A 19,844-nucleotide genomic window follows, 5' to 3' on the forward strand; every position below is an offset into this window, starting at 1 on the left:
CGGCAACGTGGAGGAGCAGCAGGCAGCTGATGAGAGGTGAGCATGTCTTTTTTTTTTTTTTTTTATTTTTATATAGCAGCAGCATTATATGGGGCATATATATTAATATGGAGCATGTTATGGGCCACCAATAATCTCTGTGCAGCATTAACACTAGAGAAGAGAGAGGATTCAAAAAGATATAGCTAAATTGGAGCAGTGGGCAGCAACTAACAGAATGGTTTTTAACAGGAAAAAATGCAAAGTACTACATCTGGGCAATAAAAATGTAAAAAGCATATACAGAGTGGGAGGAATAGGGCTAAGCAACAGCACATGTGAAAAAGACTTGGGTATACTAATAGATCAGAGACTGAATATGAGTCAACAGTGTGATGCAGCAGCAAAAAAGGCAAATGCAATTCTAGGATGTATTAACAGAAACATACAGTCTAGACCATGTAAAGTCATTATTGCCCTCCACTCCTCTTTGGTCAGACCTCATCTGGATTACTATGTCCAGTCTTGGGTGCCACATTTTAAAAAAGACATCAACAAACTGGAGAAAGTTCAGAAAAGAGCGACCAGAATGGTGACCGGTCTGCAAACCCTGTCTAAGGCCTGTTTCACACTTCCGTTTTTGTGTCCGCCAAACGGATCCGTTTCCGTTTTTTTGACGGAAACTGATGCAAACGGATCCGTTTTTTTTAAAAACGGATCCGTTTTTTTGACGGATCCGCGGTAACCGTAATGGAAGTCTATGGGACAAAAAAAAACGGATCCTGCAAAAAATGGCGGATCCGTTTTTTTACGGAAAACAACGGATTTTGACGGATTTGAAAAAACGGAAGTGTGAAACAGGCCTTAGGCTAGTGTCACACTAGTGCTTTTGAGAGCAGCGACGGCCTGCGCACGGCCGCCGCTAAGCCCTGCCCCTTGCCGCGCCTCCGCCGGTAGCTCCGCCTACCGGCGCATGACGCTGCATGAGTCTTGCGTCCCCTATATTTATCACTGGGGGCGCAGGCCGTGCGCAACCTGCTGCAGTTTGGTTGCGCTCGGCGCACCGTCAAAAAGGCGCATGCGCCGCCAAACGCATACTGCGCACGGCCTGCGCCCCCAGTAATAAAGATAGGGGACGCAGGACGCATGCAGCGTCATGCGCCGGCAGGCGGAGCTACCGGCGGAGGCGCGGCAAGGGGCGGGGCTTAGCGGCGGCCGTGCGCAGGCCGTCGCTGCGCTCAAAAGCGCTAGTGTGAAACTAGCCTTATGAGGAAAGGTTGCAGGATTTGCGAATGTTTAGCTTGCAAAAGAGAAGACTTAATAGCTGTCTACAATTATCTCAAGGGCTGTCACATTGTAGAAGGATCATCTTTATTCTCATTTGCACAAGGAAAGACTAGAAGCAATGGGATGAAACTGAATGGGAGGAGACACAGATATTAGAAAAAACTTTGACAGTTAGAGTGATCAATGAGTGGAGCAGGCTGCCACAAGAGGTAGAGAGTTCTCCTTCAATAGAAGTCTTCAAACAGAGGCTGGACAGACATCTGTCTGGGATGATTTAGCGAATCCTGCTTTGGGCAGGGGGTTGGACCAGATGGCCCAGGAGGTCCCTTCCAACTATGATTATTATATGGGGAATATATATATTAACATGGAGCATGTTATGGGCCACCAATAACCTTTGTGCAGCATTATTATATGGGGCACATACAGTATATTAATATGGAGCATGTTATGGGCCACCATTAACCTTTGTGCAGCATTATATGGGGCGTATTTTAATATGGAGAATCTTATGGTGCCATCATTAACCTTTCTGCAGCATTATATGGGGTATATATCAACATGGAGCATCTTATGGGTGGGGCCACCATTAACCTTTGGGCAGCATTATATGGGGCATATTTTAATATGGAGCCACCAGTTTACTTTTATTAGTATCCATTTTTATTTTTGAAATTTACTAGTAGCTGCTGCATTTCCCACCCTTGGCTTATTCTCGAGTCAATAAGTGTTCCCAGTTTTTTGTGGCAAAATTAGGGAGGGGGGTTGGCTTAAGCCCCCGTTACACACTGCGATATCGCTAGCAATATCGCTGCAAAGTCACCGATTTTGTGACGTTACAGCGATATTGGTAGCGATATCGCTGCATGTGATACTTACCTCCGACCGGCTCCCCCGCTGGTTATCGCTGATCGCACGAGAAGCTCCTGGACCATTCCTCGTCGTCCACTTCCTGCGGCGCTTCCTGCTGTGACGACGAGCAGCGCGTGGAGCCGGGCGGGAGGACGCAGGATCGCCGCGTCTGACAGGTAAGTAGCGACCCCCGTCCCCAGCGATGTCGCTGGTGAGATCTGCCTGAGTGGCAGCTCACTAGCGACCACCCAGCGATGCACCAGCGATCCTGACCGCGTCATATCGCTAGTCGGGATCGCTGGTGCATCGCTAGGTGTAACGGTACCCTTATACGCGAGTATATACGGTAATTAGCAAATGATGCTTGTTTTATCTAGACAGATAATCTTTGTGCACTTCTTTCTACACATAAATTTACTATAGAGATTTGCCAATTAAAATGGTATTTAAGAATTAACTATGCTTTTTTTATATTCCCATAAAAGCATTTCATTGAAGTGTTTCATAAATAATTATAGGGTTTATAGTATATTAAAGTAATCCTACATAAAGAAAAAGATAGACTGCATAATCTAAAAAAACGCTGTATGATTATATACGTATTTTTTTTAATGTTTGGAAGCCATGTCCTACCTTTGTATACACACCATTAGCAGTCTTCAACAAGCTCTTCTCCTCTGTTTCGATCCCATACGATATGAAAGGACCGGTGGTAATATCCCCCCAGTATCCTCGAGCTTGTACCTTCCCGCATCTCTAGGACCCAAGAAGAAGGTTGCTAAATGTGACCAAGCAGAAATGCAAGGCGCCTGCACAAGCTGGGCAAGACAAGTTTTTTTTTTTTTAAGACAGCCAACAGATCAGCTCTTCTGGGTTGGGTGGCACATTACCGCTGCAGCAAACCAGTGGCTGCAGTAGTGACCATTTTGTCACCGATGTGACCACAGATTGACAGGAGTGATCATGCCATAAGAGGAAGGAACGACACCATTGGGGACATGGGTGAAGGCTCTAGAATGGTAGGGGGTCCGGTAGGAGTATATGCTTTAACCGCACGTCAGCGGCTCCTCGGAGAGCCAGTCCAAGCCTGGCAAGGGGTATAAAACTCACATTTGTACCTTGCCATAATAGACTAGTTGTGATGCGGCAGTTGAACAGCCACAAGACATGCAGCCGCGGGGACTCGAACATAATGTTAGAGTACGCTGAAGACACTTCACTCGAGCATGCTCAGACAACACCTTATCCCAGAATGTTTACTAATCACTACAGACTACACAATGTGCAGTCTGGTGGGTAGATACAGAAATGTAAGAATAAGATGACTGTGGCCATCATGGTACAGGCGATCATGTCCACCAGGGCTGTGGAGTTGGAGTCGGTATAAAATGGACCGACTCCTAAAATATATAATAAATTGGGTACAGTAATTCAATGCAGGATGTGCTGAATATTTTTTCATACAAATTTGGGAAAGATATGAAATGTCCTTTAAATGGCTGTTATATTCCTCATCTAAGGCTACATTCACACACAGCGTTTTTCGAGGATACGTTTTTCAGCTGCAAAAGCCGATCAGCTTTTTAAAAAAACTGCATCACCTGAAAGGTTTTTGAGCTCATAGCTAATGTTTTCAATAGCAAAAGCAGATTAGAAATCTGCTCCATCCATCCATTTATCCATATCTGTCTATCCATATTGTATCTGTACCAAAAAGAATGAAAACCGGGTAGTACACAGACTAACACTTTTTTCTAGCACCAGTCAGGTACACCTCATAGCTGCCCAAAAGGACGCCCAGGACAGGCATTGCTCGTCTTCAGTAACACATCAACATCAATTGATAGTTGGAATAAATAGACTGCATTCATCACCACCACATCTTCTTAAGTTGCAGGCTTTATTTTCAAGTGTAGGGGTGTGCAGTATGAGGTCCTGCAGCAGCTGAGGTGTGCAGCATGAGGTTCTGCCCCCCTCCAGGTTTGATCCTGGCTACGCCCATGGTGTGAATATAGCCTGAGGATCTAGGCTTTGTCTTAGCTGAGATAAGTCATAGTGATATATATATATATATATATATATATATATATATACACACACACACACACACACACACACACACACACACACACACACACACACACACACTACAGACCAAAAGTTTGGACACACCTCATTCAAAGAGTTATCTTTATTTTCATTACTATTAAAATTGTAGATTCATTCTGAAGTCATCAAAACTATGAATTAACACATGTGGAATTATGTAATTAACAAAAAAGTGTGAAACAACTGAAAATACTGTATGTCTTATATTCTAGGTTCTTCAAAGTAGCCACCTTTTGCTTTGATTACTGCTTTGCACACTCTTGGAATTCTCTTGATGAGCTTCAAGAGGTAGTCACCGGAAATGGTTTTCACTGCACAGGTGTGCCCTGTCAGGTTTAATAAGTGGGATTTCTTGCCTTATAAATGGAGTTGGGACCATCAGTTGTGTTGTGCAGAAGTCTGGTGGATACACAGCTGATAGTCCTACTGAATAGACTGTTAGAATTTGTATTATGGCAAGAAAAAAGCAGCTAAGTAAAGAAAAACGAGTGGCCATCATTACTTTAAGAAATAAAGGTCAGTCAGTCCGAAAAATTGGGAAAACTTTGAAAGTGTCCCGATGTGCAGTGGAAAAAAACCCATCAAGCGCTACAAAGAAACTGGCTCACATGAGGACTGGTCCAGGAAAGGAAGACCAAGAGTCACCTCTGCTGCGGAGGATAAGTTCATCAGAGTCACCAGCCTCAGAAATTGCAGGTTAACAGCTCCGATTAGAGACCAGGTCAATGCACAGAGTTCTAGCAGCAGACACATCTCTACAACAACTGTTAAGAGGAGACTGTGCAGCAGGCCTTCGTGGTATAATAGCTGCTAGGAAACCACTGCTAAGGACAGGCAACAAGCAGAAGAGACTTGTTTGGGCTAAAGAACACAAGGAATAGACATTAGACCAGTGGAAATCTGTGCTTTGGTCTGATGAGTCCAAATTTGAGATCTTTGGTTCCAACCACCGTGTCTTTGTGCGACGCAGAAAAGGTGAACGGATGGACTCTACATGTCTGGTTTCCACTGTGAAGCATGGAGGAGGAGGTGTGATGGTGCTTTGCTGGTGACACTGTTGAGGATTTATTCAAAATTGAAGGCATACTGAACCAGCATGGCTACCACAGCATCTTGCAGCGGCATGCTATTCCATCCAGTTTGTGTTTAATTGGACCATCATTTATTTTTCAACAGGACAATGACCCCATACACACCTCCAGGCTGTGTAAGGGCTATTTGACCAAGAACGAGTGTGATGGGGTGCTACGCCAGATGACCTGGCCTCCACAGTCACCAGACCTGAACCGTATCGAGATGTTTGGGGTGAGCTGGACCGCAGAGTGAAGGCAAAAGGGCCAACAAGTGCTAAGCATCTCTGGGAACTCCTTCAATACTGTTGGAAGACCATTTCCGGTGATTAACTCATCAAGAGAATGCCAAGAGTGTGCAAAGCAGTAATCAAAGCAAAAGGTGGCTTCTTTGAAGAACCTAGAATATAAGACACATTTTCAGTTGTTTCACACTTTTTTGTTAATTATATAATTCCACATGTGTTATTTCATAGTTTTGATGCCTTCAGAATGAATCTACAATTTTCATAGTCATGAAATAAAAAGAAAACTCTTTGAATGAGGAGGTGTGTCCAAACTTTTGGTCTGTACTGTAATATGTAATCGATATTACATAGTGTATTACATATTTACAATTTATTAGTTTTTTGTGTTCTAAAGTTGTATTCCAATAAATATATATTATGTTCTAAATATCTTGATTATTGGATCATAAAAATGATTAAATGTCTGATGTTCACACTGTACTACAATAAATTTTTCACTTAAATATAAGCAATATGTGTGGGAGTCAGAGGCGGTGTAAGGGAAATTGAGGAGTCGGAGTCGCAGGTTTGGCTTACCGACTCCACAGCCCTGATGTCCACGTGACCAAAATTCTTAATAATGCCTACAAAAGAGTCTCCTTCAGAGATAGAAACAAGTCCAATATAATATATAGAAGGGAGCATTCTGGAAAATCTGGCCTGTCTGTATCCTCACGACTTCCAGCAATCATTCAAATGAATGCAAAGTGCGATATATTTAGTTCAGTAGATAAACAAGCTGCTACGTCTTAATAGGCCCCACAGTGCCGCTGAAGTGTCTTGATAATCAGCCTCGTTTTCCCAGTCAATGAAGATAATTTTGTCTCTGGAAAGATCCAGGTCTCCCAGTAAATCTATCTAATCACAAAACTGATAAGGACTTCAGAAATAGAGAGGATATTACTGCTGCTGGAATTAAGCAACACCGACTGCTCCAAGCTTAGATGGAAGGAAATACATATATGTTCAGGGGTTTTGCTAACTTTAATTAAAGTTTTACATTATTTTCTAACCACTGTTTTTTTTTTTGTTTTTTGTTTTAACTTTTTTGTACTATATCTTTATATATTTACAGGGTCAGGAATTTTGTTTCCAGCCAATTAAGTGCACTGGGCATGTTCAGTGTCCTGTGCAGAGGGCACTGTGCAGAGAGGGAGAGGCGCTGCGATCACCACTTTATATCGAAGTTGATACTAGGTTTTCTGCCTCCGGTTTTTCCGGGTGAGTCATACCACTGTCCGCAGGTAGAAAAAAAAAAAAAAAAAAAAGCGGCCCTTTTCTTAACCTTTGCCTGTCCAAAGACAAGTCTCTGCTGCTCCATGTCTCTGTTCTTGTCTGCGGCGCTACATCACATAGTGTTGCAGCCAATCAGAAACCTCAGATGCTCTGCCTGTATTAGCGGTAAGAGCCACTGGACTCACTGATTGTTATTGGCTGTAGCGCCGATGTCCTGTTGACAGCACTGCAGCCAATCATTAAGTTAAGTGGCTCGTGACATCTACACAGACAGCTCAGATAGCGCTGCAGACAGACAATAAGACATTGAGAGCAGCAGCGAAGATTCAGCGCTGTAACCAGGAAGGGCAAGGTAAGCATTGGTGCACATGTGCTGTCAATTATTCAGAATCTTGTTCCAATCATCACAAACGTGATATTAGTGGGTCGCCCTCCCAGGGCTGTGGGGTACTCGGTACTGGGTCCAATGAGCTTCAATGGGAGATGTCACGCCAGCTGGGACCCGGCCCGTGGCCCTGGGCGCCCATTTGTAAAAGGGGAATGTTCAGTGTGCTTATGATGATTAGAGTTTATGAATGAATGAGTCGTGACGCCACCTGTGGTATTCGGCAATGAAGATGTTAAGCCGACGCTGCAGACAGATCCTCTGGGACAGATGGTGTGGTGCAGCAATGATGTTATAGCCCTCCACAGGCAGGGCTGTAGTCTCAGGGCAGAGTAGGTGAAGTGACACGTACAGTTGTGGCCAAAAGTATTGACACCCCTGCAATTCTGTCAGATAATACTCAGTTTCTTCCTGAAAATGATTGCAAACACAAATTCTTTGGTATTATCTTCATTGAATTTGTCTTAAATGAAAAAACACAAAAGAGAATGAAGCAAAACATTGATCATTTCACACAAAACTCCAAAAATGGTCCAGACAAAAGTATTGGCACCCTCAGCCTAATACTTGGTTGCACAACCTTTAGCCAAAATAACTGTGACCAACCACTTCCTGTAACCATCAATGAGTTTCTTACAATGCTCTGCTGGAATTTTAGACCATTCTTCTTTGGCAAACTGCTCCAGGTCCCTGATATTTGAAGGGTGCCTTCTCCAAACTGCCATTTTTAGATCTCTCCACAGGTGTTCTATGGGATTCAGGTCTGGACTCATTGCTGGCCACCTTAGAAGTCTCCAGTGCTTTCTGTCAAACCATTTTCTAGTGCTTTTTGAAGTGTGTTTTGGGTCATTGTCCTGCTGGAAGACCCATGACCTCTGAGGGAGACCCAGCTTTCTCACACTGGGCCCTACATTATGCTGCAAAATTTGTTGGTAGTCTTCAGACTTCATAATGCCATGCACAAGGTCAAGCAGTCCAGTGCCAGAGGCAGCAAAGCAACCCCAAAACATCAGGGAACCTCCGCCATGTTTGACTGTAGGGACCGTGTTCTTTTCTTTGAATGCCTCTTTTTTCTTCTGTAAACTCTATGTTGATGCCTTTGCCCAAAAAGCTCTACTTTTATCTCATCTGACCAGCGAACATTCTTCCAAAACGTTTTAGGCTTTTTCAGGTAAGTTTTGGCAAACTCCAGCCTGGCTTTTTTATGTCTCGGGTTAAGAAGTGGGGTCTTCCTGGGTCTCCTACCATACAGTCCCTTTTCATTCAGACGCCGAAGGATAGTATGGGTTGACACTGTTGTACCCTCGGACTGCAGGGCAGCTTGAACTTGTTTGGATGTCAGTCGAGGTTCTTTATCCAACATCCACACAATCTTGCGTTGAAATCTCTTGTTAATTTTTCTTTTCCGTCCACATCTAGGGAGGTTAGCCACAGTGCCATGGGCTTTAAACTTCTTGATGACACTGCGCACGGTAGACACAGGAACATTCTGGTCTTTGGAGATGGACGTGTAGCCTTGAGACTGCTCATGCTTCCTCACAATTTGGTTTCTCATGTCCTCAGGCAGTTCTTTGGTCTTCTTTCTTTTCTCCATGCTCAATGTGGTACACACAAGGACACAGGACAGAGGTTGAGTCAACTTTAATCCATGTCAACTGGCGGCAAGTGTGATTTAGTTATTGCCAACACCTGTTAGGTGCCACAGGTAAGTTACAGGTGCTGTTAATTACACAAATTAGAGAAGCATCACATGAGTTTTCAAACAGTGCCAATACTTTTGTCCACCCTTTTTTATGTTTGGTGTGGAATTATATCCAATTTGGCTTTAGGACAATTCTTTTTGTGTTTTTCATTTAAGACAAATTAAATGAAGATAATAACAAAGAATTTGTGTTTGCAATCATTTTCATGAAGAAACTGAGTACTATCTGACAGAATTGCAGAGGTGTCAATACTTTTGGCCACAACTGTACATGGTGTAGTGTCAGGCGCAGGGGATGCAGCAGTGCCGGGCAGGTTGACGCAGGAATAAGTGGAGGACACCAGGGCATGTAGTTCCTATCCTATAGGATATGCAATTTATCCTATGTAGGCTGTACAACAAGGAAACTAAAAACTCACATCCTGGAGCACATTAGGGATGTAGAGAATAATAGTAGTAATACACGTAATATTTCTATAGTGTCCAAACATTTTCTAATGCAGCATAATGGGGATTTGGAGGCGATGTCAGTTGCAGGAATTGAATGGGTTAAAAATTCAAAGCGTGGTGGGGATGGAAAAAGACGTCTTCTTACAAGAGAGGCTTTTTGGATATTCTGTCTGGGGTCTAGATATCCAAATGGGTTAAACAAGAGAACAGATTATGTATCATTATTGATGGTTATTGCTATATTTTAAATATTTGTATATATGTTAATCAATTTGTTTTTATGTGGTATTATTTTGCAAACCTAGAGAATGTGGAGTTTTGTACACAGGACCTTTCTATTAGAACATGTGATAGAAGGTGATAGCGTCATTGGTCTCTATGGAACATAGGCATTGTAGTAATGCTCATAGGACCTTTGGCTTGCTCATGTGATCTACATTGCAGTTCTCATTGGTCAGCACCAAGTATAAGGTTTGCATTATGTTAGTAATTTGCAGCTGTGATAAAGACCCATGTAGGGTCGAAACACGTAGCTGGTATCTCAGTGCCTCATAGCACATCCATCTGCTCTTGAGGAGTAAGCCGCTGTACTATTTTAATTTTTTCAATAAAGCAAGAAATTTTATCAGCTGGAACGCCACTTATGTTTTTGTCTAAGATGAAGTACTCCTTTCCGACAACATGTGCCTTTTCTGAACGTCTCCCTCTTAGCGCCTTTAGTGAAGTACTCACAGTATTGAGTTACACTGGAGTTCCTCCTGTCAGATGTTCCTATGAAATCTACTTGTACGGCAGACAGCTGTAGCCTGCGTCGGGGACTCCTTGCTACGTAGTCCCGGCTCACTCACGATGCTGTTGTGCCCCCAAGTCTGGTGTGGGAATAAAGTGGTGACAACTTCTATTCCTCCGGTGTCTGTTGAAGGACCATTAGTATCCATAAAACCTCTGGGACCGGACCCCGGCCTTGCGCTTAGAACTTGGGAAGAGTTCTCCTCTAACCCTTAGTTCTCTTCTTCTCCTCACGTTCCATACTAATACTTTCCTTCTTATGGAGAGTCAGGCTTTCTATCAATGTTCCTCTCCTGTGCAGCGGACCCAGGTCACTGAGGTCGGCTGCAGCACTTCCTTCATCCATCCCACTCAGGGGATCTTAACTCCTCCTCTGACTCTGTCAGACTGACTAAATCCTAAACTCTTCCCGCTCTTTTGATGCAAACTAAACTCCACCCGCCTCCCAGCACGCTTCGTGTTCCAAGCAGGTAGCCACCAAAGGGTGCTTTGCTACACTACTGTGTTGTGTGGGATGCAGGTGTTGGAGTGTGGTCAGGTGTCCCCACCTTACCTGGATGGTGGGGTACCACACCTCAGGAGGAGGTGCAGTACCTCTGTGGCGACTGAACCCTCAGGGGCGCCACATTAGCAATAGGCCATCTTTGATCTAAAGAATATCTGTAATCACTGGATGGAAATACATTTCTAGGACATCTTTAAAGTTATTCCAAATAATGTCTATTAGGTTCTGGTAGGCTGAAGTGAAATATAGTATAACATGAAATGAGCAATGATACATGTGCACACAACACTGGGGGTACAGGCGATAATATCCGAATACTCACGTGTGTCACAATCATATGAGAAGCCAGAGTTTTATTAGGGACATCGTAGATTCCTTCACGTGTCATAAACGCAACACCTTTCTCTCTCCAGCGATTGTACTCCGTGGCCCCAATCACGGCCGCCTGCAAGACATGCCTACAGCAATGAATAAAATCTCCAACCTAACTGCAAAAAAAAGTGATGTTCACAATGTAAAGATGGCCTCATACACAAAGTCTATGTCGGCTGAACAGGTTCTTATCTGTGGGTTGGCTGTAAAACTTTCCACTGACCGATGACAAGAAAGGAGAATCAGGCATGTAAAATTTCATGAGCTGCCGAGAGAAGCAACTGGCAACAGCTTCCATCCTTCTCACCATGCAGAAGTGTCTGGGAAGGTGAGCAAGCGAAAAACAAACCTGTATACTAAAACAGAACTCACCCCACGGTCATGCAGTTTCATATTTAGATCCCAGTCATAGGCTCCTCTCCTGGAATCGTAGCGTTTGCCTAGAAGCTGACGGTTCTTCACGTCCCAATATCTCTCGATAGGAAACACCTTGGCCTCAGACGTTTGCCAGAACTTAAAGATATTTTCCAACTCATCCCTTTCTTTAAACTGTGCAGGGAAAGGAAAAAATAAAAATCAACTATAATGGAACTCAAAAAGCATCAACGTTTCATGGCTGACACCATCCACTGAATTGAGGTTGGACACCATGACCATGGAGATCCCATCCAACGCTAACTTTCTAGGATTCTAACCATTCTCTTCTTCCTTATCCCACCCCACAGCAATCCTTAGTGTCTTCACAGAACTATCTGAGGATCATTACTGTATTTCTCTAAGGCATTTTTTTTTTTTTTTTTTTTTTTTTTATATATAAAAAGGAGTCAAGATCAGTGCAAGTTAAAAGATTATTCTCAAGATAAAAAAGGGCCAACTTACTGATTGGTGGAATCCCAGCAATCCAGAGAAGGCCTTACAACCCTGGACTCTGCAGAGCCCCATCACGAATGGAAAGGATGTGCACACGCTCAGCCACCACTCCATTCGCCATCTATGGGTCTACAGAGCTCAGCTTTTTCCAGAATCTCATAGACAAGGGACTTAGTAAGGTTGAACATGTGCAAATCTTCTCCATTCATGATGGGGCATTCAAAAGTCTAATCCCTGAGCCCCATACTTGGTATTGCCAGGCGTTCTCAGCAAACAGACCTCCAATGATCAGTAAGTTTTTGCCCATCGCATGGGAAGGAGAAAGTTATCTTAAGATTTAAAAAAAAAAAAAAAAAAAACTCCTGTGAGGAGGTCTTTTTCTAAAAATCCTCATTCAGGAACATTGAGAAGTTTTATTCTTTAGAGAAGGAGGAAACTACAAAGTTGAGGCTTGAATCCTTGTATTTTGGTCCCTTTCATCACACCGACCTGTAGAGGTCAGAAATACGATTATAGTCTAAGCCTCTGCCTACGTACTTCATCATCATGTGAGGTGAGTGCTCCCAAAAGTGAAAAGCAACAGAACTTTTTGCTACGAAATAACCCATGAAAGTTCAAAAAAGTTTTCCAACGGATTTGGACGAAAGATCCACAGTAGTAGCAACATGCTCTACAACCATGATGCACATTTGACAGATAACAGCTTTCAGTCTTTTCCACGAGTTGTAGATTTTCGGAAGCACTTTACAATTAGGAACATACAATCAACATATTAAACAGTCTAAATGGGGCTTCAGAGAAAATAGCCTTGCAGGAAGTACAGGGATTGGACCGAAGCAGACCCAGGGCACAGCTATATCCTCTAAGGCCTGTTTCACACTTCCGTTTTTGTGTCCGCCAAACGGATCCGTTTCCGCTTTTTGACGGAAACGGATGCCAACGGATCCGTTTTTAAAAAAACGGATCCGTTTTTTTGACGGATCCGCAGTAACCGTAATGGAAGTCTATGGGACAAAAAAACGGATCCTGCAAAAAATGGCGGATCCGTTTTTTTACGGAAAACGGATTTTGACGGATTTGAAAAAACGGAAGTGTGAAACAGGCCTAATGAAGTCACCTTCAGACTGTTTGGGGCATCAGAAGAATGATTGTCCTGAGAAAAAAAGGCAAGTGCTACCATGACTGTTTTGCCATGCAAACAGTAAAGCCTCTCAAGACCATTGGTGTGTAGGGACTTCTCATTTATGGATTTGGCTCACTCAATTTTGTCCAAGAACATGGGTTTTAATAAAGAATGGGATCTAAACGTCCAAGAGAAACATCTCCCATTATCCAGGAGCAATTTGGTGATGGAGACCATGTAACATGTCACTGTACTTCAGTAACCTAGAATCATCTAAACACACTTAAGGAGCAAAATGTGTCAAAACCAAAATCTGTGTCGGTCTCAACTGTTGACCTCATTGGGACATTACTCCCATAAGGTTTGAGTATCGGTCTTAAGTATTTTGCGTCGATGAACAAGCATTTAGGGAGCAGTGACTGAACCGTTGTCATATACTACACGTGCTAGGAACAAATAACGCCCCTTCTGGCACTGAAGAAAGCCTCTTTGCTTTCATCGTCTCATAAGAATGAACCAGAGTCTTCATTAATAAAAGCTGGAAAGGCACAAACTAGTCTGCAACAGTAGGAGGAGCGGAGCGCGAGGAACAATGGACGCAATCAATACATGCAAATGAAGAGAAACACAAAGGCGAGGAGTTATATTTAATACAATACTTTTATTCACTTTTGACAAATTCTGACTCGTTTTATTTGTGGGACTTCATTTGGAACTTTCTGCAGTAAACGATAAGATGTAGGGGGACTTGGGGATGGTGCAGTGTGGGCAAGAAGACCACCAATAAATATGGGCCCGAGACCACATTTTGCAATCTCATATTTATGGTAGTGAGAAACATTATGCCATATTGCATGATATACAGCATATACTGCACATTTAAAGGGCCTCCCTCAACGAGACAACCTCTATCGGGGTGGAGTACTGCACCTCTTATGCATGGTGGATGTGCTCTCATCTGCATGATAGTGGCGTTATCACCACAAGAGAGCGAGGGAGAAGAGGAGGTCACAAACTGACCAAACAAATAGCAACATCTACAGTTCCAGACTTATAAGACATCAACAGCTCTGGTTTCCTCTCGATACCCAATGGTGTGGAGAGAGAAGCAAACTGTGATTGGCTGCAGGGCTTCCATGACATAATGGGGTGCAAAGCTCAGGAGAGTCTGTGTCAACACCGTGGGAACGACACTGGCACCAGAGGCGAATAGAAGGGCTCATTCAGACTTCCGATTCTTGTGTACGCGTGCTAGTGATTTTCACGGATAGCACTCGTACCTGTGAAAGTCTATGGGGGCCATCCACATGACCTTGATTTTTCAAAAAATCACAAAGACATGTCTGATTTTGATCAGAGGGTCAGATCAACATCTGCAATACAAGTCAAAGGGTCCATGGGGGGTATCAAGACATCAGAGTGCTGATTATCACAGAATGTCAGAATGGAGAATTTATTTAAATCTCTCCACATACAAGTCGGATGACAACTCGCACCACACTCAGAATAATAGATCTTATTTTCTCGTATGTAAGAAAATCTGATGTCTTGGTAAGTCCCTAAAGTGTTATTTTACTTGGGAGAACATGCTGAATGGAGGCAGGGTTGTCAGAGTAGTAGAAAACTCCTTTAATGCATATGTTAAAGAGAAATAATAATAATAATAATAATAATAATAATAATCTGCAGCCTTACAGCGCTGGGGTCCTGGGTTCAAATCCTACCAAGGATAAGATCTGAAAGGGGTATGTTTTGCAAGGGTTTTCTCACAAAGACAATACTGATGGGGCATTTAAATTCTGTCTAAAGTCCTGCGGAATAATGGCGAGATATAAAGAGAGTAAATAAATATTAAAAGGTGTCAAATTAAGAACTAGGAGAGACCTTGTTTTTAGCTTTGATTAAAATAAGGATCACAAAAAAACGTGAACTACGAGGGAGCCCATTCCCATAAGTTACCTGGAAGCGCAGAGCGGGGTGTGATACATTCTCGCCCAGTATAGATTGCAGGATGAAGCTTTATTACAGAATGGCTTGAGAAATAATAGAAATGAGACATTAAATGGTCTCGCCAGAGCGGCCATTGTGGATTTCTCAGGATTATGGAGAATTTATTTCACCATTATAGTAATGCCCTGGCCGATTCGGTTCTCAAACTCAAGTCCAAGGCACACGTACCTGACTTACTGAAAGTGACCATGTCCGACCCTAGATCTGCCATGGACCTACCTTGATAGATGTCATGTTCAGCAACGGGAGGACTCTCTGCTGGTACTCGGGGTCTGTGACGTATTTAATAAACCGCCCACATCTGTCGTGTAGGTATGCTGCCGTCTTACTACGGACCATGCTGTTACCAAACAGCTCAAGAAAGATTTCACACTTCTCTGTGGAGAGAGAAAAAAAAAAAGTTTTTTAAAAAGATCTAAGTTTTAAATTGCTGCCATTTCCCAGTTTATAAAGAAACTAAAAAAAGATTTAGCTAATCCAAGAAGCAAATTTAACGGGTGCGTTGGAAGTCCGAGACACCCCACCCCGAGAACATGGGAGTGCCCACACATCGGCCTATTAGACGCCTGTGGCTATTCTGGGGTATACATCCAGCACACACAAGTATACAGCAAGGCGCCTTCATAATGATGTTACCTTGTAAACCAATTTGTTCTGGATTTTCCAGCGCTAAAGTCAAAAACAAGATTTGTCGAGCGAGAAGCTCCAGGTCACTCTCAATGACGAAGAGCTAGAAGAGAAGAAGGCACACGCATACAGAGCTGTCAATGCTTATTGGAATATTACACAAGAAATGCTTTCAAGAAGGATTATGTGATCGTGCGGTCACTGGTGGGTTGCAATGACAGCCAAGGGGATCTCTGTTGAAGACCTCTGTGCTTGTCAATGTCTTTGGCCAGGCTTCAAAGGAGACATTTTTACTATACACAGCAATAGCAGTCTTGCAGTATATAGAAAAAGCGATCAGACGATCGTAGCTTCGAGGCCCCCTACGTCGTAAGGGGACTAATAAACGAAATTAAACATTTTTAATAAAAAAAAAAAAAAGTGTGAATTCATTTTCCACCCACTAAAAATAAAAAAAAAGTAGACGTTTTATCGCCGTATTCAGAAAAGTCCAGTCACCGACATGTTTGATGTCGCTGTAATCGTACTGATGAGCAGAATCATTTTGTGAGGTCATTATAACCGCACAATGTACAGTGTAAAAACAACGATGAATGAAATCCACTTGAAAGGTACAGTAGAACGAAAACCAAACTTTTAATGGAAACACTAAAACCATGCAGCCAGTGTAGGTAATGACTCCAGAGAGTCCACATATGAAACAACACGTTTCAGCAGCTAGTCTTAATCATGGTGTAAGGAAAAAAGGAAAAGTCAGGTGGGATATTAGAGGGCTAATTTCCTCATTGCCTTTCCCATTTGTTCTCCCCACCTGTCACACCCATGACTAGGGTATATTAGAACCCTGATTTTTCCTTACACCATGATTACGGCTAGTTGCTGAAACACGTTGTTTCATATGTGGAATCTCTGGAATCATCACCTACACTGGCTGCATGGTTTTAGTTTTTCCATTAAGAGTTTGGTTTTTATTCTACCTTTCAAGTGGATTTCATTCACCACTGGAGGCCACTTTTTTTTTTCCTTGCCATTTGATTACGTCCTAGACTGGGGTGGCTCTGTGCAGATGAGATCCATGAACACGGTGCACAACATACGGACAGTCTCACACATCCAGATAATTCCGGTACCGGAGCTATCCGTGTGGATAAGTGGTACATCCGTGTGGCATCCATCTCGGCGGGTTAATCAGTTTACAGCTGGAGCGCTGCTAATGCAACTGCTCCCGGCTGTATTAGCAGCGCTCCTCCTGTAAACTGATTAACCCCTGAGATGGATTTACGCCATGAGACTTGACTGAGTGCGGGACAGATATGGATATGTTGTTTTTTGTTTTTTTTTTGTTTTTTTTTAACAGGTGAACAATGGCTTTGATAGGGGATTAGGAGTATAATAAAGATTTAGAAACTGTGTGGTGTATTCTTTCATTAAAATACGTGCGTATGTGTGTTTATTTAACCCTTGAATAACTCTGGGATTAATAATGGATAGGTGTCTTAAGCCCCAGTCACACATAGCGATCTCCTCAGCAAGATCGCTGTGTGACACTTATCAGCGACCGGCCCCCCCTGCCGAGTATCGCTGATCGTGCTAGAATGGCCTGGATCTTTTTTTGATCGTTGGTCTCCCGCTGGCCAACACGCATCACTGCGTGTGGCAGGCGGGAGACCAGCGATCAGCAAACTGGTAACCAAGGTAAACATCGGGTTTCTAAGCGCCGCTTAGAAAACCGATGTGTACGTTAGAAACCAGCATGCTGGTGCAGAGAGCTGGTAACCATGGTAAACATCGGGATTCTAAGCGCAGCGCTTCGAAACCCGATGTTTACCTTGGTTACCAGCGCGCTGGTTTCTAACATACACAGTGGGTAACTAAGCGACGTGCGTCGCTTGTTACCCGCGTGTCGCTGGTGCTGATGAAGCTGCCGGTGTGGCAGCTCACCAGCGATCATGTAGCGACACACCAGTGATCCTGACAAGGTCATATCGTTGTCGGGATCGGTGGTGCGTCGCTATGTGTGACGGGGCCCTTATTGACACCTCTCCATTACTAAGCCGGGCTTAATGTCACTTTACAATAGCAAGGTGACATTAACCCCTTATTAACTCCACTTGCCACCACTACAGGGCAAGTGGGAAGAACCCAACAAAGCTCCAGAATAGGCGCATCTAATAGATGCGCCTCTTCTGGGCAGCTGCAGGCTGCTGTTTTTTAGGCTGGGGGGGGGCAAGATCAATGGCCCCTTACCAGCCTGAGAATAGCAGCCCCCAGCTATGAGTTTTGCCAGGTTGGGTCACAAACAGAGGGGGACCCCACATCGGGTTTTCATTCATTCATTCTTCTCTCCTGCTCGCTGTTTCCAGCAGATCAGGAAAGAAGAATGACAGCCGCGTTCAGCACCAGCTGCAGGGGAACAGCGGCTTACAGTTGCGCTTTTTCCCCGGTGGCCGTCCATGAACACAGAGGACAGTGTGAACTGTTTTCTGTGTGCACGTGTTCAGCATGTTTTTGTGGACCGTGCGCTCCCGCAAACACTGACATGTCAGCGTGTTTTGCACACGGACACGGTCTGTGAAAACACGCTGACATATGCATCGACCCATTCATTTGAATGGGTCTATGTGTGTCAATGTCTCCAGTACGTGAGGAAACTCACTACACGTACCGGAGCCAGTGAAGTGTGAAACCGGCCTACCAGTGAGCTCAGTTCCTTTCCCTCTTCCTTCTTTTTGTAGATTTTGTCTCTTCGCAATTTCTCTCCACTTTAGAGATCAGAATGCCCCAATAAACAGGCACTAAAAGACGACAACAGGGCCGATAATCTGTGCAGCGCTGCCTTATAGGATCCTTACATTGAGCCTCCTCTGCGGCCAGCGACGTGCCTGGCAGATGGTTTTCATTAGATGTCGCCCATCGCCACATCCCACCAGCAGAATATTCAGCTCCGGTACATCGTCACAAGTTGATAAGTGTTCAAGGGTATTCTGCAGACCTAAATGTAAAAAACAAAGAATTGGTTTCTAGCTGTATAACGAAAAAAAAAAAAAAATTATAGACATAAAAGCAGGAATGCATGGCTGCTATAGTGTTGGCTACGGACCCTATAGCTCCAGAACAGGAATGCAATAAGAGTAAAAAAATAATATCTGCATCGCTGTATAATTATAGCATGTCAGAACAGGGACACGTTACATCAGAGGGGAATATTAAGGATTCTGACCCAAATGAAACATTTGAGCCCTTTGGAGCAGCCCTGCAGGGGCCAAGCGGCAGCCTCCACCCCTGAAGGGGCCAAGAGGTATCAGCAAAGCCACACACAAGCCAACGGTGACCTCATGCACTTGAGCCACCAAGAAAGGTGTGGTACTGTAATTTCCTATGGACGACTAAGGTCTCATTCACATGTCTGCGTCAGTGTTTTTGAAGCTCAATAACGTAAAAAAAAAAAAAAAAAAAAAGGGAAGATTCATACGTCAAATTCACCCTCCCTCCTTTCTAATAAATGGGTTCATCTTTTGAGCAGACAGCACGTGGACGCCCTCCATTTTGCATCTGTGAGGTGTCAGTTTTAAAGAGCGGTGTAACTAAAGCCTTAAGCCCTGTTCACACCGCAATACATTCAGAGGCTGCTAATGAGTTTCCATTAAAACATGATTAACCCCCGACGGACAAGACCACAGGATGCAGAGATCTAAACGGTGTTCAAATAAATGCCATTTATCTTTTTCACCCCTGAAAGTGTTCGTCTGTATATTGCAAGCCGTTCTCGCCCCAGCCTTTGCACACGAGTGAGCATGGGCGCATTTCATGGTCAGTGTAGTACAGTCTGCAGTTTTCACCCAAACTCATGGTCTAACGGATACATTACCCTAATCCCTTCTATAGCGCCATTAATTCCACAGCACTTTACAGACATTACCTCTGTCCCCATTGGAGCTCACAGTATAAATTCCTTATCAGTATGTCTCAGTGTAGAAGGAAACCCACGTAAACACAGGGAGACCATACAAACTCCTTGGTGGGATTTAAACCCAGGATCCCAGCGCCTCAAGGCTGTAGTGCTGCCATCAAAGTCTACAGTTTAGGGCTGGGAAACCCGCTGTGAGGCTGGGCACTGCAGTCCGTAGCCAGATCGTGACATCGGCCTTACGTTACCCCTGGTCACACCCCAACACCCCGCCCAGCCATAGT

General features: G+C 43.8%; 1 protein-coding gene across 1 annotated transcript in view; it reads right to left on the bottom strand.

The window, feature by feature from the left end:
* Window positions 1–19,844, bottom strand: part of DNAAF3 (dynein axonemal assembly factor 3) — a 32,835-nt gene that overhangs the window by 11,738 nt on the left and 1,253 nt on the right. The window contains exons 2-7 of the mRNA XM_073571078.1: window positions 18,506–18,645; window positions 15,663–15,756; window positions 15,246–15,403; window positions 11,396–11,572; window positions 10,974–11,096; window positions 2,752–2,874 (exon numbers count right to left, since the gene is read on the bottom strand). Of these exons, the coding sequence (XP_073427179.1) occupies window positions 2,752–2,874; window positions 10,974–11,096; window positions 11,396–11,572; window positions 15,246–15,403; window positions 15,663–15,756; window positions 18,506–18,645 (815 nt within the window). The remainder of the gene's footprint in view (window positions 1–2,751; window positions 2,875–10,973; window positions 11,097–11,395; window positions 11,573–15,245; window positions 15,404–15,662; window positions 15,757–18,505; window positions 18,646–19,844) is intronic.

Source organism: Dendrobates tinctorius, unplaced genomic scaffold (assembly GCF_039654945.1).
Source record: "Dendrobates tinctorius isolate UK_male_01 unplaced genomic scaffold, ASM3965494v1 ptg000028l, whole genome shotgun sequence".
Lineage (NCBI taxonomy): Eukaryota > Metazoa > Chordata > Amphibia > Anura > Dendrobatidae > Dendrobates > Dendrobates tinctorius.